At 45.9% G+C, this 26,094-nt stretch overlaps 2 protein-coding genes across 3 annotated transcripts in view; both read right to left on the minus strand.

Annotated features, from left to right (window-relative positions):
• RAB22A (RAB22A, member RAS oncogene family) overlaps window positions 1–347 on the minus strand; it is a 13,509-nt gene extending 13,162 nt beyond the window's left edge. Inside the window, exon 1 of the mRNA XM_032970405.2 lies at window positions 208–347. Coding sequence (XP_032826296.1) covers window positions 208–243 — 36 coding nt within the window. The 5' untranslated portion in view covers window positions 244–347. The remainder of the gene's footprint in view (window positions 1–207) is intronic.
• RAD21 (RAD21 cohesin complex component) lies at window positions 324–26,094 on the minus strand. Of its 2 annotated transcripts, none has more exons than XM_032970359.2 (14): window positions 25,988–26,094; window positions 22,680–22,897; window positions 22,180–22,309; window positions 20,402–20,501; window positions 19,281–19,387; window positions 18,651–18,929; window positions 17,804–17,929; window positions 17,351–17,473; window positions 16,280–16,503; window positions 15,613–15,751; window positions 14,819–15,111; window positions 13,830–14,003; window positions 7,148–7,222; window positions 324–6,454 (listed from the first exon to the last, which is right to left on the minus strand). In XM_032970359.2, exons 2-14 carry the CDS (start codon window positions 22,821–22,823, stop codon window positions 6,263–6,265), a joined length of 2,106 nt encoding a protein of 701 aa, XP_032826250.1. In that variant the 5' UTR covers window positions 22,824–22,897; window positions 25,988–26,094; the 3' UTR covers window positions 324–6,262. The 2 variants fall into 2 exon arrangements, with proteins under 2 accessions (XP_032826250.1, XP_032826249.1); XM_032970358.2 differs by having other exon boundaries at window positions 7,148–7,225.

The following is a 26,094-nucleotide window of genomic DNA, read 5'->3' on the forward strand; positions in this document are numbered from 1 at the left end:
ATATTCGCCCTCACCGGCATTAAAACACTTGAGGTTGAGATCCAACTCGGGTCGCCCGGCTTCGTAGCCCATTGGCGCTCGCCACACTTGCACGACCGCTTCCCGCAACACCACTTACACACACACAGCTATATATACGTTCACCCACGCGCATAACGCACAACAATCACGCTTCAACAAACGCGGCCCGCTGCATCCGCCACTCACCCCGAGCAGGCAAACCTTGAGCTCCCTAAGCGCCATGGAGGAGCCGCATACAGAACTCGCGTTCTCTTCCTCACCACAGTCTTCCTCCTAACCGCCCACCGCCGCCGCTTTTAAAAAAAAAAATCGATAATAAACACAGATAAATAAACGCACACTTCAACGCTCGCGACGCCAATTCGAGGCGATCATCGCGGAGCCTTCACGGAAGGAGCCCCGCGGCCCGGCACGACTCTGCTGCGCGCGACGAAGAGGCACTTTACTGTACGGGACTGTACGGGAAGTCAGCGGCCCTCCCACAGTGCAGCGCGCGCACGCACGCGTCAATCGTCCGATGCCAATTTGATTGATTTGAGAACAATAAGGAATTTGCGGTAACGTGGAACCGCTTTGTCAATGAATGGCAACTGCTGGATAAAGGGCGCTCTCTCTCTTCCACGCCGCGCTGGTCATGGATGTGATTGTTGTTGTGCGAGTTGTGTTGAACGGTGAGGTTCAGTCGTACTCTTTGGTTCTATTCGGTAAAGTCACGTTTTATTTTTTTTACCTACGTGACTTTACCGAATAGAACCAAAGAGTATGGATCCTTGCAGTCACGAAAGCTTCAAATCTAGAAAGGTTCAGTCGTCTCTCCGCAGCTGATGTTTAGCCATGGCCGAGAATCGAGCTCAGGAGTAGCCTACATTGGTTCATAGCGCAGTGTGCTAACCACACAACACCGCCGCTCCCCTCGCTGTGTAACTTTGTTCGTGGAACGAGATCGTGACCTTCGGGGTCAGTGTCTGTGCGTGATGCTCAATGAGCAGGATTAAGGCACCATCACAGGGCTCAACGTCCAAGGCTCATCGAACCAGACTATTGTACCATTAGCGTTTATTCTGTGCTTGAGAATGTTTTTTTTACCTGGGGCTCAGCCAGATGAAAGCACTCTCGAGTGTTCATTGTTTGTATCTTAGACTTGAGCCAAAAGCGCAGCGAGGATTCAGGATATGTATCTGCGGCTCATACAAAATATGGCACCATTACTGTTCAACGTGATTTACGCCTCAACCCATGAAACCAGACAAACGCATTAAAGGGATTTTTAGAGTTCAGCGGAAATGCCTGAGTCTGGGCATAAAATGTGAATTAAGTTGCCCCGACACAAACGTTGGGCTGAAAACAACACGTGGTTCCAGCAGTAGCGCGCGTCACGGCAACGGAATGAAGCTGTTGACGGTAGCGGTTTAGAAAAATGGATGGAAGAGGTCCGCGGGTGTAGATCCGACACCAAAAAAGTTGGGGTGCTTTGACATTTCTGGTATTGTTTAGTCTCCCTCTGCTGAGTAATCGTTTAACTGCTGACGGGAAACATTTACCAAGAAAAAAAAAGCCGAGGCATTACCGTCAATATGAAATAACAATGAATCGTTACGTTGTGGGAGGCGTTGGGACAGAAAAAAACAATGAGCAGAAAAAAGCAAATGTTATTGAAAACGGTTTTATTGTTATTCATATTACAGCTACCTTTACAGCTCAGAAACACACGCAAGGCCAAAGGGCACCGTCCTCGTGAACTAAACTTTACATCAACTCAACAAACATATTAATCATTTATATTTTAATAACATGTATTTATGTACATAAAACTCAACTCCCCTATAAAGCGACGGGGGAACAAGAATCAAATTGATGTCATGAATATTGGCTCTGGGAGCTCGCGTTTCAGCCACAATGTGGTGACTAGAGGGGAAACTTTTGGCGTTATTCAAAGTGAAAATACATGGGGGGGGACTTTGTAGCAAAACATTTGAAGTGACATTTAAAATGCGAGACAGTCATATTTTTCGCAATTTTAGTTTATAATAGATCCAATAAAACCGAACTATTAAGGTGTATGACCTCTAAGTTGTTAAAGTAAACTGTCTTTATTCCAATTCGGAGAGTTTGCATGCATTCACCAGTGCAAACAAGTCAAAACTAAATATTTGCTTTTAACTGGGATGTAATTTCATGACCGTTTCATCAGGTTTTTTTGTACTGCAGACGAGTGATTTTTTTGGCATTTTAACTATGCCAACTCAATACTGTAATGCCCAAATATCCCTATAACATTTGCATTACTTAAGCAAAAACTTAACTTGAACAGCCAAAATAATTCCTTTAAAAAATTGATGTATTTTACCAGATGGGAGACCATGAAGACTGTATATCATATGAAACGGGTAAATATAACTACATATATTGAGTTGCATTTTTTGTATATGTTCAAAAATGGGTTTCTGGCGATTTTCACTTTCAGATTATATGGGAATAAACCAAAAAACGATGCCAGATAATGTCCTTTTAAAAAAGCCCACCTTACAGCTCGTCCTTACACTTTCCTGCATCTCTTATTTCACGTTTACCAATCACCCTGAAAACATCACTTTGCCTGGCTTACACTCAAATGCCAAAGCTTGGTAAAAGAGAGAAAGGGCGAGAAGCTCGAAAATGCAGCGTGAAAGGACGTCTTCTCTACCCATGGTTCAAATTATAACTTTCCAACCGAGAAAACGTAGATGAAATGTTTTTTTAATATATAAAACGTGAACATAACACACACGAGCCTGAAAAAAGCGTGTAACTCGATCTAAAATAAATAACCAACAACCCTAATGGTTATGAATGACTTTTAAAATGCAATGTCTAACAGGTTAAGATATATTTTTTATAAAGCCCGATTGCGGGAATGATGTTCGACTAATATTCCTCTCAGGAGTATGGTCCTGTATCATATTTTGTTGAACTTCTTTATCACCGTACATAGCCCACCGTACTAATCGCAGGTGCGGGGGAAGGACAACTAAACACAAAAAGCAGTTCTAGAGAAAGGAGTCATCAACCGAACACCATGTCAAAACCAAAAAACATAAACTTGCACAAAAAAGTGGTCCAATTGAACAAGGTCTGTGAAATCTGAAACCACATTAAACATATGTTATTGGTACTGTATAAGCAATGGATGCCTTGGAGTTAAGGCTTGCCAACATCCAAAACCTTAGTACATAGGGATGGACTTGTAAACGCACCACTGGATTACACATTTCTGCTAAAATCCAATTTCAGAACCATGCTTGTTAACAAATCAGGTTGTTTTCCCCGAATATCTTCATATGTAAATGGATCCAAATTTAGCAAGATCAACAATCAAACCCCACAAGTTTTGTAACGTGCAATCGTTCAATGGGTTTAGATTTCTACACCACTTTTGGGTTTAGACAGTTCTATTCAACCCATTTAAATCCACTCGTCTGCTCGCCCCATGATGCTCATCCAAGGTGATAAACATTTTTGCTCGACCCAACTTCCAATGGTTAATAATCCCCCCAACTTGACCACACCCTACTTACGACTATTTCCGATTCTCACCGGCCATTATTCAGCCAGGTTGGAGCTGATTTTTTATCAACGATTGTCTTTCAAAGGAGACCTGGGAGGCCATAGGCAACTCTAATTTATTTACACTGTCCCGTTTTCATTATCAAATGTAGGACTTTCGATTTAAAGCTTTCGTGACTGCAATGATTCATCTTCTTTGGTTCTTTCGGTAAAGTCACGTAGAATGAGAATAAGATAATAAATTGATAAAATAAAATAACACAATAATATTCTCACGACGTTTCAGCCACAACACAAGCGGCCTTCATCAGGTGAAGGGACGAGACTGTCTGGTAGGACAGCACTCCAGTCTGGTAGGACAGCACTCCAGCGCCAAAACGTCGTGAGAATATTATTGTGTAATTTTATTTTATCAATTTATTATTTTATTCTCATTCTACGTGACTTTACCGAAAGAACCAAAGAAAATGTAGGACTTCTTTAAGACATGGAAAATCTTACATTTAGCAATACTGCAAATTGTATTAAACTGCCTAGTTAGCTTACAGATCTCCCTTGCAAGCGATAATTGACTTTCATATGGTAATATAACAAACTTATTTTATACAAAGGTTTTCATATATAGGGAACATCAAAATGAGTTCCGCATTTCTGGTTATTTTTTAAAATCTATTTCCTCTATGAAACCTGTGGATGTTTTTTTTTAGAATTCCATTTCAGTTTCCTCAATTTATTATGATTATGACCATATGAATAGATGTTTTAAAAAGAAAATGTTAAACCAGTGTTGATGCCACAATTAAAATTTAATAAAAAATGGGAAATAAACATTGCCAGTTGGCCACTATTAGCACATATATTTCTGCAATCAAAATAATCACCAACATTTACTTATTTGTTTAACCAATTATTGTAAATGTGGTCTTAACCAGATTTTAGAAAAGGAAGCCACTCCAGAAATAGTTGGCAATAGTTAATTATTTTAACTTAAAAAAAGACTAGAACATTCAAATAATAACTACTGTGCACTGAAATTTTAATTCAATCAAATCCCTTGAGCTGCACCGAGCAGTGGTGAGATCTCGAAGGAGAATCAAATGGCTGCCACACCTCTTGGCCAGGGAGGGTTATTCAACCCAACAAAACCACCCGATTGGATCAGCTACCTGTACCAATGGCTGAATTCTCTAAGAAACTCCAGTGATGAATGTGGCACCAAAATAAATAACTAAAATATCAATCAACAAATGGTATGAGATTCAAACTCCGCTGCACATTTCTGGGAATTTAGCTCTTCACTACGTTTGTTTGGCTTATACCTACACTTAAAAAAAAGCATTAACCCTATCTGCACAAGCACATCCATAAAATTTGCATGTTTTCCCTATCCGTATCGGTAGAACTACCCTTTAAACTATCCTTCATTTAAAAAAATCCCTTTCACAACACTACCTTTGTTATAACTAACCTTATACGTAACATACCTCTAACTGAAATACAAACTTCACCATTTCAGCTAGCCAGCTTTGTTATTCCAGCACCCAATAGAAATATGGTATTTTTTACATTTCTGGCATATTTTTTAGTTATGTTTTTATTCCTTTCTTAATACATATACTTATCAACACAAAATGTACATTTTATGCACTGCATCATTTCTCACAGTCAGGGTACGTAACTTGATTTTATTTTTCCTGGAGGCACATCTAGAGGGCATTTAGTGACGAAAATAATCATTTCTGCAGTATGTGCAGGCAACAGTTCAAAATGCAAAAGCACCAAATCTGGCAGATGTCGTTTGCAACGTAATTTTATTACAGAATAGGAGTCATTAACTAATTCCCAAGGTCATAGTGTGTATAGTGAAGATGTCAGGGTCATAACATAACAGTACTGAAAAACTATACATTAAACTGCATCTGAACTAAACTTGGTGCTTTCATCCCAATTTGAACAATTGTTATTGACCTAAAGAGCTGCACTCATGTGGCCCAAGACAGTGAACATTTTTTATATTAAAAAATCATAAACACAGCATATACACGCACACACACTGTGCGTATACACACATACACCGCATATATAATGCGTGTGTACGTGACATACATGTGCATAATTACACCAGACTGCACGTGTATACATTGTACATGTGTACACCTCTACACTGAGTGCATGTACATGCACTGCGTGGACAGTGTGTATACACGGAGTGCATATTGTACACATGTGCAGGTAAACATGTGTATGTACATATATACACACACAGTGAATTCCCCCCAAACCGTTACAAGTCTCCCATTCTCACCATCAGGTAAGACAAGGCTTGGGAACGAGATTTCAAACTGTGAAAATTACCTGTGGGGGTGAGGAGGCGTGGCCGAGGCAAGCATTAACAGGTGAATAAGTGTACTCATGACCTCCTTGAAAGGGTCAGTGGCAGCACTGAGTGTTGACAAGTATGTGTGTGTATGTAAATATAAAAAAAAGAAACACAAATATGCACACACGTGTGCACACATACAATATCTGCATCTCACTGCAAAGAGACGCTCTGACACTCAGTGCCAAACGACGGAGCGGTAGAAAAGGGACAGCGGCGGTGGTGGCTGTAGCATCCCCACTCCCCCCCCCCCTGTTGCTCCATCCCACCACCTCCTATCCCTCCCCCTCGGTACCACTATGCACGCACATGCGGCAGTCACAGGTTGTGAAAGCGTGGGCCGGGCGTGGCCACGATGTCGCCAAATGGCGCGTCTTGCCGCAAGTCGATGGCCTGCTGCTTCTTGAGCACCAGGAAGCTGTAGAACTTGGCCGTCGCCTGCTTGCGGTTGTTCCGTCGGCACAAATCGAGCAGGCTCACCGAGTCGGCGCCCGTCTTTGCCAGCACCCGCTGCGTGTAGTGGAAGAAGGAGGGGGGGGCAAGCAGGGAGTAAAACCCAACGGCAGCGGTAAGAGACACCAGTTTTATCCCAGTGGAACCAAGATGTAAAAAACAGCGCTGTGGCATTTGTCGAATACAACAAGATGAGGTTATGAAGTGAAATCATGATCATTTTAACACTCCAAATATCCCCCACGTCATCTCTCCATGCATCACGACCCTGGACTAGTGTTGACAAACATTGGTGTGAAATAAGATAGCAAGCATGCTACGATACACACATTCAATCTAATGAAGCTAATGCATAACATATACAATATTTAAGATTTAAAAGACTCAATCACCCTGGTTAATCTTGAATGGGAGCCCAGGGTGAGACAGTCGTTATGAAGTTCAAGAGAAAGACACCCACCCATAAGGCTTAAACCTGGGGTTGCAGCAGAGGCCAAGTGCTCTGTCAGGGCCATTATGAACACTTTGAGAAAGCCATCCAGTTCCAAGGCTTAAATCTCAGTGGTGCTGGCTCAGCGCCATATCAGCCACCCCCCTATACTGTGTGGCCTCCTTGTTGTTACACCTTCAATTAGCACGGTTGGCTAGGTATGGTGCGAAAGAAGTTCAACATACATACGTTACTGCTGCAGGTGCTATGACGCAGGCAGACAACAAAAACAGGTGGGTTATGTGAGTGACGTGGGGTACCTGTAGCGCATGCAGCATCTGTTGTGTGCGTTTGTTCCATCTCTTCTCCTCCTGGTCCTGGTTCTCATCACCAACCTCCTGTGGACACACGCAGCATGTAAAGTTGTTCCCAAGACATGCAGACACCCCCAGGCGGCGTCAAGTTATAGAACGCCCACGGATAATAAAAAATAAAGGTGCGTTAAAAACACACGGAAGCACCAAGGCTTTTGCGACGTTGCAATGTCCAACCCTAATTGTTAAATGATCTTTGACATAACCAACTACAAAAGATAAGCTGTTTGATTTTGTAATAACCAACAGCCCAAGGTTCGTGCTCTGACATTATGCAGGAAAGACATGTGTTTAAATGCATACGTTTACCAATAAGAACGTTTCTCAGTGACATGAACCTTGCAACCTCGAAAATGTTAAAAGAATATCCAAAAAAGTTTTTTTTGGGTTAGATCACGTAAATATATGTCGTTAAACCCGCCACTACCCGACACAGCCAATTAGTAAGGTTTTTCAACTAAGAACATGCCAATTCGTTACTAGTGTAGTTACGTTGAATGAGTCACTGTAGCGCGTGCCGCTGGGGGATTGGTAGACAATGGAATTAGGGGTAACAGCCCCTTCTAACAGTTGGACCTGTGGGCAAGACACGGAGCCCTCTGGGGAATCCAGAGGGGTGTAGGGACGAGGGCGGAGCCTGGCCACGCTGGGCAGGATAAAAGGCGAGCTCCGACTCAAAGTCGGGGCTGCTGCGAACTCGTCGTGCCGTCGTCGTTGTGATCTTTGCCCTCTTCAAGCTGTGGGTCTGGCAGCATGTTGGCCGTCCCGACTCAGTATGTAGTTATCCCCGGAGGCTGTGAAGGCTGGAATAAACAAGAGTGCCTCCTGCTAGTGTCTGTGAATAGTACACTATATTTGGTGTCAGGAGAGTTAACAAATTTTTGTTTTTATAATTATATATTGTAGGGTTAGGAATTTTATTTTGATTTTCCCTTCAAATCCTTGAGGAGATAGGGTATGTCGAAGTTCTCAAAGAGGAAGGCTCTCATCGGCATGTCCTCGGACGAAGAGGGCGACTGTGATGTGGGTTCTCGGGCAGCTCCGGCAGTTGAGACCCCGACGGGGGGTCCCGGAGTGGCGATCCCAGCGGGAAAGTGGGTGAAGGACGACGATCCCGTGCCGCCGCCGGCTGGAGACGGCACTGGTGGGGCAGCTGGGTAAGGAAGAGCCAGTGGAGGGGGCTGCGAATCGGGGGCAGCGAATGAGCGACTCCACCGTCACTGCCGACCAAGGGCGAGTATCGAGTCCCGCCGAAAGTAATCTGCCGCCGACGGCTCGTCTGGGGGCACCTTCCCTTGCGCAGCAGCTGCCGTTTCCCTAATAATTTTCGGCTGCGGGGGGTGATTGGGTGGCCTTCCGGCGGCGGTTCGCCACCACTTACAAGCTCGCGGGGTGGTCCAATACGGAGGCGCTACGTATTCTTCCTACCGCGCTGGATAACGCAGCCCTGGCGCCGTTTTTTTCCATTCCCGAGGCGGACAGAACGACGTTGTGTCAAGCGCACGCCCAGTTGGCGGCAATTTTTGACCCGCCGTCCAACGCGCGGCGGAAATTCGTGATGCGGAGTCGGGGAGAGACAGAGACACACCTCTTCTTCCTGAGCGCACTACTGTCGCTGGCCCAGGATGCGTACTCAAGGATGGAGCGGGCAGGACTGGATTCTCTGGTGCTAGAAAAACTGTTGGTGCTGGCTCAGAAAATTAACTTTTTTTTCCAGCCACAGAGGAGGACGACATGTCCTCGATTCAGGTAGCCCGATGCATCCAGGCCCACTGTAACCTGCGACGACGTGCCGGGGTAGCGGCCGGGGCTGGATTTCTGGAAGAAGAGGGCGACACAGAGCACCAAGTGTCCTTGGGTCTGCGCGTCGGATGGTTGGAGCCCGCGGGGGAGTCGGAGCGGGACGACAACGGAACCAGCAGGGGGGGGGGACCTTGCGTCCGCCATGGCGGGGCCCTGTTACCTGCTTCAGGTGTGGCCTATCGGGCCACATCTCCAGGGGCACCAGTGATGATTTGGGGCAGTTTTTCCCGGCATCGCCGTCCTCCACCCTGCCGGCCTCCGCCCCTCTGGGTCCAAAGGCAGGTCGCAATACATCACACACCCGGCCGACACAGCCACCTCATGCATGCCCATTGCAGTCGGTGTCGGGTGCACACGCCATCGCCCCTCATTTCGTCGGGGGCGTGGCTTTTCTCCACCCTGGATCTATTGTCAGGGTTTTGGCAGTTGCCCCTGGATGAAAGTTCAAAACCCAAAACCGCGTTCCGGACACCGCAAGGGCTGTTTCAATTTAACATGCTTCTGATGGGGCTTCACTCAGCTCCGGCCACGTTCCAGCGACTTATGGAGTTGGTACTGTCGGGGCTCCAATGGGAGTCATGTCTGATCTAATTGAATGACGTGATTGTCTTTGGCCACACGTTCCAAGAACATCTGCAGCGGTTGCATGCAGTATTTGTTAAAATGCGGCCGGCTGATATGAAATTCAAGCCGCAGAAATGTTACCTCTTGCAAAAATCGGTTCGATACCTGAGGCACATCGTTAGCGAGTCCGGGATCGCCACGGACCCTGACAAGACTATGCGTGCGTAAGTGGCCGACCCCCACGTCGATGGGCGAGGTCCGCAGGTTTGTGGAGTTAGTGTCGTATTACCGCCGCTTCGTGCCCGGGTTTGCGACGATCGCGAAGCCACTCCACGCTCATGGCAAAGGGCCAGAGGTTTCAGTGAGGGACGGAGGAGGGCGCATTTGTTGCGCTGCGCGACGGCCTCGTGAACGCAGCCCCCCCTTCGATACCCCGATTTCTCCTTGCCGTTTATGTTGGATACGGACGCCAGTGATACCGGGATCGGCGCCGTGTTGTCGCAGGTGAAGAGCGGAGTGGAGAGCGTGGTCGCTTGCGGTAGCTGGGTGCTGTACCCTGCAGAGCAGCGCTACTGTGTTACACGCCACGAGTTGTTGGCTATCGTGCACTTTGTACAATACCGCACGTTCATAGTACGCACAGATCACGCGGCTTTGCAATACGTGCTACGCGTTGACCAGCCGTCCGCGCAACTCTCGCGATGGTTGGAAATCTTGCAAGATTATTCATTCCAAGTCACCTATAGGAAAGGGTTGCCCAACTGCAACACGGACGCTCTGTCACGGTTATCGCCGAAGAGCCAGTGCGCATGTTTGATGGGCACCGGCCGTTGTAAGCAGGTAGATGAGGGGGAGCCAGGCGCCGTGGAAGCATCGGTGGATGCTCCGCCACCCGTACTGGGGGTGGCGCGCGATAATACTATTGGTCTTGCACACGAGGAATGGGGGCGCCTCCAAGCGGAGGACGCCTCCTTGCTAAAGTTACAGCACCGTGTTGATGCACTAAGCGATAGGAAGGGTCCAGGGCAGGGGGTGTCCCCCATGGTCCTCCGAGATGGGCTACTTATGCGTTGGGATACGGAGGTTCAGCGGTACTGTATCGTGGTGCAAACTGCTCTGCGGGGTAGAGTAACGAGAGCTGCCCATGTGCAATTGATGCACCTAGGGGTGCAGAGAACTGTCTACGTTGAAGCGGGACTTCTTTTGGCCCGGGATGGCAGAGGACGTTCACAACGTGCTCAAGGGATGTGTAGAATGTGCCCAAGCACCCCGCGGAGACTGACCCGACCACCGCTGCAGTCCATTGGGGTGTCCCATGTAAATGAGCTTGTTGCCCTCGACATCCTCGGGCCATTTCCTACCACTCCGAGGGGAAATAAATTCTTGCTGGTAGGGGTAGAGTACCTGTTGCGATGGCATGGCCCCAACCGGATCAGTCGGCGGCGTTCATTACGGACACATTCCTGCATGGTTATGTATTGGATAAGGGGGCCACGGAACGTCTCCTTATGGACCAGGGCCAAATTTTTTCTTCAAAATTGTTGCAAGAGGTATGTGTTTTGTTGGGTATGAAGAAAATTCGAACCTCACCCGACCATCCCCAGACTGACGGGATGGTAGAGCGGTTACAACAAGTCAATGAGGCAGTCCGATTGGGACCTACACGTTCCACGAGTTCTTGCGGCCTATAGGATGGCCCCTCATGCCGCTACCGGATTCTCCCCCATTTTTTTCATGTACGGGAGAGACTGCGACCCCCCCCCCCTATGGAAGCCCAGTTAAATATTGAGCCAAGCAAAAAGATTGTCGCTATGCCACGACTGAGCCTCACCCCAAAGCGGTTGACGGAAGCACAGGACGCGTCCCGGGGAAATTCAGCCAAACGGCAGGCTGCAAATGAAAAACTGTCTGGACTTAAGGAATTTGGGAAATCGTGGAAACCTGGGGAGAGAGCATGGCTGCATCACCCCCAGGTGCCTGTAGGCACACTTTAATTACATAGGCCATGGCAGGTTAGGAGGTGTGTAAGGGATCCAAGTTGGTCGCAGGCGTTGGTTGGTAGTGCACCCGTCACGACTGAAACCATATTTTCCACCTTATGAGGGAATTTCATCTACACCATCTGATGGCCGGGTGTATGATGTGGCCGACGGGGACGGACGTACGGTTACGGAGGGTGCACCTCTGCGAGACTGTTCCTCCATCCGCACGATCCCAAGGCTTGACGTCCATGGAACCGCCAGCGGTGCCGCCTGCAGGCGGACCAGGGTGGACGGTACAACCGCTACCCGCTTCTTCCTCTCCTCCATCTTCGTCCCGGGGGGGACCGCGCCCGTTGAGCCAGCTGCGAGTCACTCCCTGGGGTCGCTGGGGAACCCGTGCCGGGCCCATACGAGGGACCGGCGACAAGGACCAATTCCAAGACGGTTCGCTTCAGATGATCGCCACTACTCGTCATTGGGTTGCTGTTATTTTGGGGGCTGGATTGTTGCCATGCATTGCGAATGTTGCGTGGATATTGCGGTGGTCGTCATCCCGCGACGCATGGAGGTCAGCCAGGACGGCTGTGTTTTTTTTGGGGGGAGGGGGTGGGAGGTGATGTAGTGACATTGAATGTGTCACTGTCGCACGTGTCGCTGGGGGATTGGTAGACAATGGAAGTAGGGGTAACAGCCCGTTCTACCAGTTGGACCTGTGGGCAAGGCACGGAGCCTTCAGGGGGATCCAGAGGAGTGCGGGGCCGAGGGCGGAGCCTTGCCACACTGGGCAGGATAAAAGGCGAGCTCCGACTCAGTCGGGGCTGCTGCGATCTGAAATGGAACTCGTCGCTCCGTCGTCGTAGTGATCTTCACCCTTTTCAAGCTGTGGGTCTAGCAGCATGTTTGGATGTCCCAACCCGGTATTTAGTTATCCCCTAAGGCTGTGAAGGCCGGAATAAAAGAAAATACCTCCTACTAGTGTCTGTGAAATAACACTACACTAGTACAGCACACCGGTGTATTGGAGAGCAAATCCACAACATTTACAATCGGAGTACAATGTTTTGGCAGTAACTAGAATGAGCATCATCAGGCGTACAGCCAGATTTAAGGAGAAATCCTATTTCTTTCCTTACAGGGATATATATGATATCACTTGTGAGTCCTTCACGTGTAAGGGGGGGGATTAATTAATGCATATAAATTACAATGGGTATCCATTGCCGGTTGGGTTATTTCATATGGTAATCAAAATACATTATGCAAGCACATTGTTCTTATACCGCCTGTCATTTGTGTGCACTAAACCAGCAGTACCTGTTATTGTCTGTGATAGGTTATCCCCATTGATGTATGGTGACATGTATAGGCATGGATTTCAACAATGTATTATTTGATGATTCGCTTCCAAGCAGCACTAAGCCTGTAGCTATCCGAAAGGTTAAAAAAAAATCTATTTCGATAGATTCTCTAATTAGTCTTGGCCAGAGATAACTAGTTTTGCAGAGAACTTCAACCTTTTCAAAATAAATTTAGTGTCCTTATTGGCACGCATGTTCTGCCACTGCCGACAGTTGTATTTGGGAGTATTTAATATTCCTTTGGTGTTCTTGTTGTCTCATGCTGATCATTTTTCCTGTCTGCCCAACATAACATTTGCCACAAGTGCAATTAATCCGGTACACACCTTCTGTTGATAGCTTCGGTAATACATCTTTAGTACCAGTTATCAGTTTATGTATGTTTTTGGACTGTGCCAAATCTGACTCAGATGTTTTGTTTTTCCAAAAGTCTGGCTCGTTTATCACTTACTCCCGCAATGTACGGTATTTTAATAGTTAATGACTTGGTCAGTTTCAACTTTCATGTTATTTGATTGGGTTTTGGCATTCAATGTCCTGATGATTTGTGCATCATTGTAACTGTTCAATTGCAGCGCTACTTTAACATGTTTAATTTCACTTCTATGCAGGCCAAAATGGTCGCGAAAGCCTACGCGTTAAACTGTTAAAAAAAGTTTCTTTTCTTTGATCGAATCATAGCCCCATACCGTGACAATTCATGGAATCGCGAGTGGGGTGATTCATTTAACAGACCTAGCAAACAGTCAAATATATTTACAGCACATATAGATTGAACACAATCGATTCTTGCACATGCAATTCAAATAACATATCACAAGTGTAAAAATCCATTTTAACTTGTGACTTAAACAAATCGTTCCATTCCCTAATAAATCAGAGAATTGCTGTGTCTCTGAGAGAAAGAAGGGGCGCTCTCACCTCCTCCTCCTCCTCCTCTTCTCCCGTCTTTTCCTTGGGTTTCCCGTCGAGAGCCAAGGTAATGTCGGAGATGGAGCTGGGCTGCTCGCTCAGCTGTTCGAGGCTGGTCGGCACTATCGACTGCTCGTCCAGCATCATCAGCTCCAGCGGAGGGGGCTCCAAAGTGGTGTCGGGCTTCCGGGTCAAAGGAAAATAGGTTATCGAATGCGTCAATATTATGAGAATACAAAAAAAATCATGATCACGTGCTCTGTCACAGCACTCTCTCAAAAGAGGTGGTGATCTGAGTTCGATTCGCGGCCACGGCTAACATGAGTGGCGAGTGATATCTTAACCTGCACTGGTCCCCCATATTCACCAAAACACACTGACCACCGTTGGTGAAGTATGGTCAAACAACACCCATAAATAAAAGTGTTGAGAGGCCTTCATACCGCAGTAAATTGACAATGGGCTGTAATTTACAGTACTAGGGCACCATGGTGGCAAAATGCTAACTACCTTGCCTGGTATACAGGAAGTCGTGGGTTCGATCCTGATGCCTGTTTATTTGGAGTTTGCATGTTATCCCCAGGTCCTCCGGTTTTTCCTTCCACATTTAGAAACATGTATTTACAGTATTTGCCTGCTAGAAATTTCCACCTAAAAAGCCACTTCGTTGAGCTATAACTTGTGGCCAGGTCGCTTTCTGAAAAAGAGCCATACAGTTTAGTGGGCCTTACCTGATAATATATTGCAAAAAAAAAGGTGAAAGTTTAAAGTTAACTTGTGTTATCGCAGCATTGATGTATGGAGCCGCATAACTGATGTCACTATAGTGCCATGACGACATGCTTAACGAATTTTAAATTCCTTTTTTTTCTTATGAATTAAGCTTCTATCTTATATCAGACAGCCTGGAACATGCAGTCTAAGTCTGTCATGATCAGGTAAGACCCATGTATGTGTTTTTGCAATGCCTCTTTTAATAAAAGGTGTACATAACTCACAAGCATGGGCTCCATGTATTCTGGCTGTGGCGGTGGCGGCACAGCCTGCGGCGTCTGTGGCGTGTGCTGTGGCGGCGGTGGCAGCTCAGGCTGCGGGGTGGCGGGTGGCGCCAGGTCTGGTGCAGAGAGGTCATTGGCCTTGCGCTTGACCCCCTTGCCGTGCGATGGTGTGGCGGGTGGTGCCAGGGGCTGCTGCTGGGGGGCTGTTCCCTTGTCATCAATGCTGGCGCGCGACCCCTCCACCACCAGTGTAGACTCCTGCAGGCGACTTGGCTCCTCTGCAATCACCTCGTCTTGAGACACGGGAAGACATTAACTTAAAGGTAGTCATGTAAACACGGGTATGCGCATACCACGCTGACACACGCACAGGCAAGCAGACACAAGGTTACATTGAGACACAAGCACAGAGGCGCTTATGAACAGAGGTTCATAAGCTTGTGGACACATGAATATCGACACCTGGCCAAGCAGAAACCGACTCGCATACAATAGCACGTAGACACAAGCACGGAGACAAAGGCTTATGAAGAAACACGGGCACATTAAAACAAACTTTCAGAGACAGGAACATCCACGCAGACATCGGTATGGATACAGAGATTTACAGACAGATGTGATGTGTGCCGATTAAGTCACTGATGTTGCCATAAGGTTACACTTCAAGGACTGTAATTTCCCAGTACAGTGTCTCCTCCTTGTACAATCGCCCCATGATTATCTTCGCTTGCCACATTCCCCTGTGCCATATCTCCTGTGTCCACCCAAGCCTTGTGTCTGCGACACCACCGTACCGATGATGTGGTGTCCATGTCGCGGGACCTCAGGGTTCTCGCACTCTCTCATGAGCTCCTCGAACGCGTCAGCCTCGCCTCCCTGTCTCCTCTTACGCAGCTCCTCCGCCACCACCGGCGCCAGGCAGCGTGAAAATAGCTGCTCAAGACACAAAGGTGGTAGGGGTCAAGGCTGTCAAATCTTCAAGGCTCTATCACAACACATCCATTAGACAGAATTCTATTAAGCTGTGCTAAGGGGTAATTTGCCTCCATGGCTGTCTGCATCAAGGTTGTTTATGAACGTTTCCTTGACCACCCTAATATTGCTAATTCGACTTCACGTCTCCCAGATCCAACTAATTCTGCACCACAAAACGTTTTCCTAAATCACCATTCCCTTTCTAACCATTTCCCAAAGCAAAACTTTTCCAGGTAAGTCAACCTCTCATACGACATCCCCATGTCATCCTTGCTTGGGTTTAATTTCCCTAGCTCACCTTTTTCCAGGTCTACCCAAGTAGACCATTCCAACAAAGGGAACCATTTTCCAGATCTCATTGCCCCAAAACTGTCCAAGCTCACTGGCTTATTTCACCTTTTTGCAGCTCATTCTTTCTCAGGCCACCCTTTCCTAGGTCTCCCAGCCCCACATTGCCCTTTACCAGTAATTCCATCCCCAGGTCACCTTGAGCAGCTGGCTGTTCCATAGTGGCTGCGCAGGCAGAGAGAAGAGCTTCTCAACTCCACCGCTCTCCTTCCACATCATGAGCTTCTTGGTAGGTGGTGCCAGGTCGAGTGTCGTCAGGATGTCCGAGTAGTCGCTGAGCTGTGAGCGGATAGTCTTACTGTCCAGCTCCTTCAGGCTATCCACAATCAGCTTGCGCTTCCGCTTTGCCTTGATCTCCTTGACTGCGTGCAACATAGTTGGTGGCAGGGGATGGGGGTGCAGTCAGGGACATGTTATGCATATTAAACATTTTTATGACTAAGCATGGGGTGGCACTACATTTTATCTGAAGCTCTGAGCATGTGGCAAGGGCCGTCTTTCCAATGGAGTCATTGATCAGCCCTCCCCCTCGAAGGATAACGGTTGAGCGGAATCAACTCCCCAGCCAACCCAGTTTTAAATGTTATTTTCAGTCAAGCACTTTAATGACAGCACCATCTACCAGGTAAAAATCCAATCCAGAGTGTGATCTTCAACCATAAGACAATGAATAATTCTATGTTGCTTTTACTATAAATAAGGACCTTTGCCTAAAACATTACCCAATTACACATTTTTCCGATATAAGGTAATGATAATGATGACTGTCTTTGTAGTAATGTGTTCATGTGTGTGTGGGGGGGGGGGCACAACAGTCAGTGCACTACACTCTAAACCCAGTGTTCTGTGTTCAATTCCTGGTCACAGATAAACATTAGCGGTGAATGACATCCAAACCAGTCCTGGGTCCCCGCTCTCACCAATATGACCTGCCCAGTGTGATAAGTATAATCAACCAATTCTTATGACCAACAATGTATGGAGGCCTTCATGCAGTGATGAATGCTTTTGAGATACTTATATTTAATTCCACATCACATTTAATAACCTCAGTTACTGATTCCACTTCTATTCAAATTATTCAATAACACCTGGAAAGTTGTGGTCCGCCAATAATTGTGGAGCAAAAGGAGTACACATCTGTGCTGGAGGAAAAGGGGCAGTGGAATAAGTATGTCCCGTGATGAGTGGCGGTTCGTGCTGCTTTACCCGTGATGTCGATGGGTTCCAGAGCGAAGGCCTCGCGCTCGTTGGGCACCAGCGTGGTTTGTTCGGCCAGCGTAGGCACAGGCTCCGCCGCGTCGTCCGACACGGGGCTCATGGGTCCGCCCACTGAGGCACAGGGGAGTAGTGGTGATAATTACAATCTAAATCATATAATATGCAAGTAATCTAGTGTAAACAATTAAATGTAACTGACAAAGCACAATCAACACAATGCAATCTATGCAATGAAATAAAAAATGCATATAATATAATACAAAACACAATACAATCACCACAACACATTCAGTGCAACAATCACAGTATTGTAAAATAAACAAAAAATATTATCAGTGCAATAAACGCAACACTAAATAATACAACAGAATACCATCATCAATCAAAACAATCAATACAATAACTTTCAAAACAAAATGAACTAAGCAAGAAATGCATTACCATCATCGTCATCATCCACATCATCGTCATCGTTGGGGCCATGAATGGGCAGCCCCACGTCGTCCTCCGAGGCCCTGATAGCCGGATCGTCGAAAATTCCAGGCTCATTACGCAGGAGGGTATCCACTGCACGCGCGCACCACGCACAAATGCCGTTAGCAAGCACCTATTAAACGAGGTAGATAAGACATTAGGGGGTGGTGCAGCCAGCACCAGAGAAACCTGGCCACCGAGTTTTTTAAGGTATTGAACTGACACCCAATCAATGTTTATCTGATGGATGGTCACTCAGTCTGCTGCCGCTGCTGTCTGAATCTCCTAATGGTGACTACTTCCTGTTTTAAGTCCAGGCCTATTACCATTCCTCTTTTGAACCTCTGATTTTCCTCTCCCCCAAAAATCTACTCAATTGCGGTTGTCCCTCCGCTCGCCTCTGTTAAAACTCCGCTCGCCAATCAACCACGTATTTTCACACTAGTACGTATGTACATGGCCAGCCCTTTCTCAATCCACTGTTGAATGAGGGCCTACCGACATCGTATGGGTCGTGGGGGATATCTGGCCATACTTCGCCACGCTTGACTGTTGTTTGCCATTAATTCCATACCACATTGTATAATGGGAAAAATAATTAACAAACAAGGGTATGTTTATCCAAGGAAAAATTACATTGAAAAACACATTGGTCAATCAGCCTTTTCATACAAATATTTTCCAGTTAGTTCACCCAGGCAAGCTCTGAACTAGCTTGACTTTCTGAGTCGCAAAGTAACAGCGTAGTAACAGCGTAGTAACCGCAACCGAAATAACACAGTAACTGCAAAATAAACTGTGCACGCCGTCTCACCCAGAATGCCATCCTCGTCACCGAAACCATCGTTGCCTTGCCCGCAGGGCTCCTCTGTGAACTCCAGCGGGTCCAGGTCGGGCGCAGCGGGTTGTGGTTTCTCCACATTAATTCCACCAGCGATGACAACCTCTCTGCCGGGACTGACCACGTCGGCACGACTTTGCTCGGCGTCGAACAACAGGCTCGAACCAGTGATGCTCACCAACATGTCTTCGCCCAGCGCGGAATTGCCGTGGCGCTCGATCTCAGGTTCATCTTCATCCACGCCAAATCCAGCTGGGGTGAGGGGGGTGTCAGGAATCAGTGGTGCTACTGGCATTTGCCTCAGGTGGTCGGGTGGCTCAGCGGTAAAAGCACTCAGCTGGCACTGGTCACTCAAAACCAGGCAGCCACTTTTGATAAAACCGGCTTCTAGTTCAAACTAGAGGCCACATAAAAGATCTTCGTGGGAACTCTGTAGTATACATTTCTATGGGTTGTTCTCTAACACAATGGGTTGCACTGCTCTGTCAGAGTGCAAATGCATAATTTGTCTCGTGACATGAAACGGAAGACAACATTTGGATAAAACAGTGGGGAAAAGACAAAAAATGTTTAAGGGCCATGGGGCAAGCATGGTCGCCTTACCATAACCTTCATCCTGCAAGACCTGCAGCGTTCCCACATCCTCTCGCATGGTGATCTCCTCCAAGCGGCTCTGGTTCAGCGTGAATTGCTGTGCCACGTCAATGTCCCTACACGCGACACGCACATGGATCAGTGTTCCGTACTAACATACACGGCACTCAACAGCTTTAGCCACAGGGCAGCGTGTTACAGAACACAATGACACAGTGCAGCGACACATTAAATAGTACTACAATGACAATAGTTGAAAGCGATTTGAAGCATGTTTTATATTTTTTTGGGGGGAGGGGGGGGCAGAGCATTGTGACGTCATATTTGAGGGGGGGTCTGACTTTTTGTGACGCCGTGTGACTGGAGTGGGGGGGTCAAAAATCGCGTGACGTCATTTATGGACGGCCCCTAACACTGATGGCACTGAACCGAGACAGCCAACTACCATCTAGCAGCGCAATATCAAGTGAAGACGACGGCGACGATGGCAACGAGACGACAGCGACAATGGCGATGATTGATCTTCAACAGCACGACGGGGATCCCACTCCAAACGACAGCCCTGAGCTCTTGCTCAGGGCCCCCTTTTATGCTCCCAGTGTGGCCCCGCTCCGCCCCGGCCACGCCCCCTCTCCAGAACCTGCAAGCGGGTCCCCGCGCTTCCCAAGTGCCCCTTCTGTAACCTTTCCCTCAGATATCCCCTCTGGTGTATCACCTGGCCTGCTGACGTCAAGGCTGCTGTAAGCCGCAGATCCCATTCCCCGCCAGCAGCCAGCGCAATGTTGCTACATAGCTAATTCTATGTCGCTACACATGGACAAATACACCCTCTATAGCCACAGGCAAAATGGGCAAGTCCTGTTCTCGAGCAGCAACTACAGCCAGCAGGGGTATAGCAAAACACCAGGCCGCCTTGGTCTACCCAGTCTGACGTTCACCCACCGCACTACTATTTAAGGCCAAGCTGACATAAATGAAACCCAAGATAGGTTCATACTAAATACACTGGTGTACATGACCTGGAATCAAAAACTGCCGGGGTATTTGAGCAGTGTGTTAGCGACTGCATCGCTGCTTTCCACACACATACAAAGACAGACAATGAGGTAGGAACAGATATTCAAGCATACCCGAGGTCAGGCAGAGGCTGGTCAAAGTCATGGAACTCCTCAGGCAGTGTGATCGCATTGTAAGCAGCCTCTCTGTTTTCCTCAGGAAGGTCCACAACACCTGCACACATATACGTACAAAATCACATATCCCATACACATACATCATATCCCACAGACATCTATAACACATGACTTGTAAACATGCATTTAAACAAAACCAATAGCTGAAACGCCCGTGCACAATGCAAGACCTGCACTAGCTAGTGCCAGTGGCAGGAACATTTGAGATTCCACGTGGCAAAGGACTTACCGCATTTTCCCACATATAATCCATGGGGTATACCACTTTTTACAAACAAAAGACCCTGTGGGGTATATTGAGGTGCGGGTTATCCCAAAAATATTTTACATGTGTGACATGTCATAACTCGTTTAATTTTTTCATGGTAGGACTATGCACTATGCAACACTTACCTTTGACTAAAGCACTGCTGAATAAACCACTCACACTAAAATTGAACATGTTATCACGTTTTAAATAATTCTAATTGTTTGTACAATGAAGCGGCAATGTTTGAAGTGGGCGCACTTTGTTTACTGTAAATACTTTCAGTGGCTGTAGGGGGGTGCAAAAGTTTCAGCTGAGGCTATGGATTGCACATTGGGAAGGGCCTTAACAAGCGTCTACCAGATGCGGAATCATAATTGCTGAGTCCATTAGGCCGCTGCTATTGGCTGAGCACTATACAGTCGCGACCATGAGCTTTGTTTCAAACTTCCAATGGCTTTGTTGCCAGGAGGCAATGGCGTTACTGTAGTGCCGCTATTGTTTGCACAGTGCGCAATCTACCAGTGCTAAAACTGTAAAAGGGTAACTACCGGTCCAGTAGCTGTAATATGAGGTCAAATGCTGGAAAGCCTAACAGTACACTTACTTACTTATCTACCAGTTATGTGTTACTTATTTATTGTATATTTACTTTTGTTACTTATTTACTGTTTTAAATTTAACACGTAGGCTTTCGCGACCAATATTATTCATAATAAAGGTTTTTGGGTGAGATCGCGTTATTTTTATGTGTCGTAACCCTCCACCGTGTCGGGTGGTGGAGGGTTACAACACATTTATAAAAATAACGCGATCTAACCCAAAAACCTTTATTACTGTTTTAAGTTCACTCGTTTCCGGTTAGTTTGTTTTCTTTGTGCACGTTATGATTTTAATGTTAACGATTGATAGTGAATGTATTACAAATGTAAACTTTGTATTCATATGATGGAATTAAGCTGCGGTAACGACGTTAAACATATGAATGCATGCGGGGTATATGGAGGTGCAAGGCTATCTGAAATTTGTTTTACACAAAACGCTATTTTTGCGGGGTATATGCATCTGCGGGTTATATGCGTATGCGAGCCATATGCGGGAAAATACGGTAATTTTGTCGTGTCAGGTAAGGTCCACTGAGCTATATAGCTTTTTCAGAAGCGACCTTGCTACAAATGATAGCTCAACGAAATGGCTCATCATGTACAAATTGATTGCAGTCAAATACTCTAAAATGCATGTTTCCAATTGTGAAGGGAAAAGCCGGAGCACCACGAAAAAATAAAACGCAACCGCGGGGAGAACATGCCAACTCCAAATATACAGGTGTCAGGGTCGGGATCTAACCCACGACCTCCTGCCTATCAAGGCAAGGTATTTAACGTCTCATCACCATGGCGCCCTAGGACCCACCCAATACCGTGCTCTTCAGTTTGCGGACACACAGGGAACAGAGCAATTTCCTCACCAGGCCGGAAGGCCATCTTGATTTTAACGAAGGCTTCATTGCAGTCGGCGAGGAGGTACTTAGCCTTCCGGCTGTAAATCCGCACAACACCCAGCAGCAGATGGCCCGACGTACGCAACGCCATTTTCACCTGCGGCATGAGGACGAGTAAATAAGCCAGAACAATTAAAGTTCAGGGCTATCGTCATTGGCAATCATTGCTAGCTACTGTCACAAAAGTAATTTTACATTCCGTAATAATTGCATAATGTAACAAAACATTGACAAATATGCTCGCCACTCCCCCTAGTAGTTAACTGATATGCCAATTTTGAGACCAGCCCAGCATGGACTACTATTGTGAACAATAACAAGGAAACAGTACTCAGATCAGTGGGCTTCGCGAATTGTCCAAAAAATTTATATTAACCATAACCCCCACACCAGTCACACATCCTTACCGAATGTGCATAGGGCTCACAAAAAATACAGGGGAAAGGTCACATCACATCAGGGCGAACCTTCGGTGAGATGATGCTCTCAACACTGCTCTCTAGGTTGCATTCAAACACGTGAGCCTTGGTCAGCTTCTTGTCCCAGTGGGCGGCCAGCCAGATCTTGGCCAGTGGCCCCCGCTTGCTGAGCACAAAGTGTGCGTAGAACATGGTGGCGGGAGACTGGACGGCGGGTCTGGGACGGAACGCTTGCCTCCCTCAGTTGGAAATTTCGCCAGCGCGCCCTGCCACATCACACACCGATACGACCACCATCACCAACACTGCAACAACTAACCCCTTAAAACCAGGGGTGGGGGCACTTTTCCTTACTGAGGGCCCAATCGGACTTGCATATTCCTTTCGGAGGCAAATTAGTTAATGCTACATTTTGATCATGCCAATACTGTATACATTTACTTTGTGCTCCATATGACTCGAGAAACAACAGTTGACCAACTGTGCAAACATAATATACACTGTTGCTAGGTCTAAAAATGTTGCTTTCTCGTGCTGCTAAGAAGCTTGCAGTGATGACTGGATATCGTTTGCAGGCCGTTTTTAAGTGGTCAGCTGTATATGGCCCCATGTGGCCGCAGACTGCATAAAAGCAAGTCATGGACCGATTGTATCTGGCCCGTGGGTTACAAGTCCTCAAACTTCTGAGTTAAGTAGTACAAGCAGGTCTATTACAAGCTAGACTGTAAATTAATGCACTAAATAGCGTAATAGGCATGTAATTATGATCAATTCGTTGATGAAAATCCATTCTTACACTCAGAATACATTAATTTAATTGTGCATGTAAAAATAGATTCTTATACGTTGTTACTTAAATTATGCAGTCAACATTCATTCCAGAAACACAAATAACCAAATAAAATCATGACCCCAAATCACAACTGATTGAATTTCAGGGGACATCATTATATGCATAGCAATAAGCTAATAAAACGTAATTTCATATTTTATATAAAATTAGAGGTAATGGGAAAGATGGTACTGTAAATAATTTTCAACCCGTGTTTCTATGAAATTTACAACAGACCCTCATGTATTTCAAATGCTTTCTTTTATATAGTCTTGTACGTAAAATAATACATCAATATCCTTTATTTAACAAGTTCTGAGCTTGTTGATATTAATTTCCTATTTTACAATGGAGATTTCTGGAACAACAATTAATGAAAGACTTAATTTCTGTATTTTACTGTACTGTTTATGTAATGACACTTTTAACATCTTGGCTATAATACGGATATAAACCGTAGGTATAACGTTTTTTACATGCATTTTCACCAAATGTCTTCAGTAATAACGTTTTGCAGTGAGTACACAGCCTATACTCTTTGGTTCTATTCGGTAAAGTCACGTAGGTAAAAATAAAATAACAAAAAATCACGACGTTTCGGCCACAACACAAGCAGCCTTCATCAGGTGAAGGGACTGGACTGTCCAGAGGACACTCCAGCGCTGTCCTCTGGACAGTCCAGTCCCTTCACCTGATGAAGGCCGCTTGTGTTGTGGCCGAAACGTCGTGATTTTTTGTTATTTTATTTTTACCTACGTGACTTTACCGAATAGAATCAAAGAGTATGGATCCTTGCAGTCACGAAAGCTTCAAATCTAGAGAAGTACACAGCCTATTTGTTCACTTCTAAACAGCTTTGATGGCATAACACAAAGCAATGTGGTTGCTTTGATACTGGTACGTGTGCAACTAATATGTAATAGTGTAATTATTAAATACACAAAGTTACAGATTTAAAATGTTTGTATACCTCCAATTACGTGTTTGCTACGTATGGGTTGACACCCTGGACAGGCTTACAAACGAGCTGTTCCATACCAATCTATTTTAAAAGTTAAATATTTCAGTAATTAACAAAAAAAATATCGTGGCTAAGTAACAAAAATAAGATTCTTCTTCTTTGGTTCTTTCGGTAAAGTCACGTAGAATGATAATCAAATAATAAATTGATAAAATAAAATAACACAATAATATTCTCACGACGTTTCATGATATATTTTTAGGGGTTAGACCACGTAATGAAATGGCCAAATTTATCGTGTAACCCTCCACCACCCAACAGGCGAACAAATGAAATTGTTAAGAATTAGGTCCGTAAGGAGTTTTAAACCTTACAAGATCTCAAAACGTTATGACCACGCCTCGATATCCCGAAGTATGCAAGCTAGACCAGTGGTCCCACCATGTCGGGACACGTAAACAACTAGCAACAGCCAAAATGTTTCCTTCACTAACCATCATTCACCAACACATCTTTATAAATTAAAACTAGTTCCACGGACCATTCCCTACGACATTTCAAATTAAAGGTTGGAAAACAAAACACAATTGCTCCAAGGAGGCCAATATGTTGACGTACATACGTGTTATTATATACGGTACGCGTTTGGTTTACGTATTAATTCAACGTATACCACATACCCAATCTACCACTTCATACAAAATAATTACGTGTAATTAACAGTCAACATGAAAGAGCACAATGCCTTCTTCACATCTCTCCTCCCGCCTTGTTAGTGCTTTAACGTAAAAAAGCGCATACACATTAGATTTAGGGGATCAATTGCATACAACAACCCAAAGTTTTCCTCAACATATTGAAATTAGCGTCAAACACATTTTACAAATGGGAGATTTTTCAGTCGAGGGTGGATTTTCACAACTTGCCACGGAGTTTTGTTGTCCTACCCCGGCACCTCCGATTCGCACGGTTGGCTACGTACGGTGCGAAAGAAGTTGAACCTACAGTACTGTAACATTGTGGATACACTCGGCTCCCTCGTTTTGTAAACAATGAACAATCCACAACACAAAATCGCAACCACAGCACGAAAGTGCGACTTATAAAGGTGCATACATGCTAAAAAGCAATAACAATAGTTGTTATATACAAAACATTTAACACGAGCTTAAAATTAACAACGATGTGGCTCCGCTCTTGGTCCCAGCCAGGCCACGCGAAAAAAATCCACAAGTTCGCGAAACAAACAATGTTGTCACGAATGCGTCAAAAACACAAGGCACGAAATATAAGCTACCGCGGTGTTACTTAACATCGCTGATAGCCGAAAACGCAATAATTATTTAACGTTTAACGGAAATACAAATAAAACCACAGGCCTCGCCTCGACTAGTCCCAGGCCTCTGGTGTTACCGCGCCGCATCAAAGACTTTTTAACTCAACTCGCAAGTCCCGCTGCATAAGCGCAGACACTTTAACGGAGCACACCGTTAGTACGAATCAAATAATAAAGTTATAAACGTTATGAAAATTGCATTTTAATAAAACCGAGAGTGATTTTACCTCAGCTTTCGCGCCGCTGCTCGCTTCACGGTGGCTAAGCCGCGGGGCACGATGGGAATAAAACAAGATGGCGGTCGGTGACTTCCCGCCAAAACTCCGTTCAAATT

The sequence above is a fragment of the Petromyzon marinus genome, chromosome 43, assembly GCF_048934315.1.
Source record: "Petromyzon marinus isolate PM22_M1 ecotype Great Lakes invasive population chromosome 43, UKy_Petmar_22M1.pri1.0, whole genome shotgun sequence".
Taxonomy (NCBI): Eukaryota; Metazoa; Chordata; class Hyperoartia; order Petromyzontiformes; family Petromyzontidae; genus Petromyzon; species Petromyzon marinus.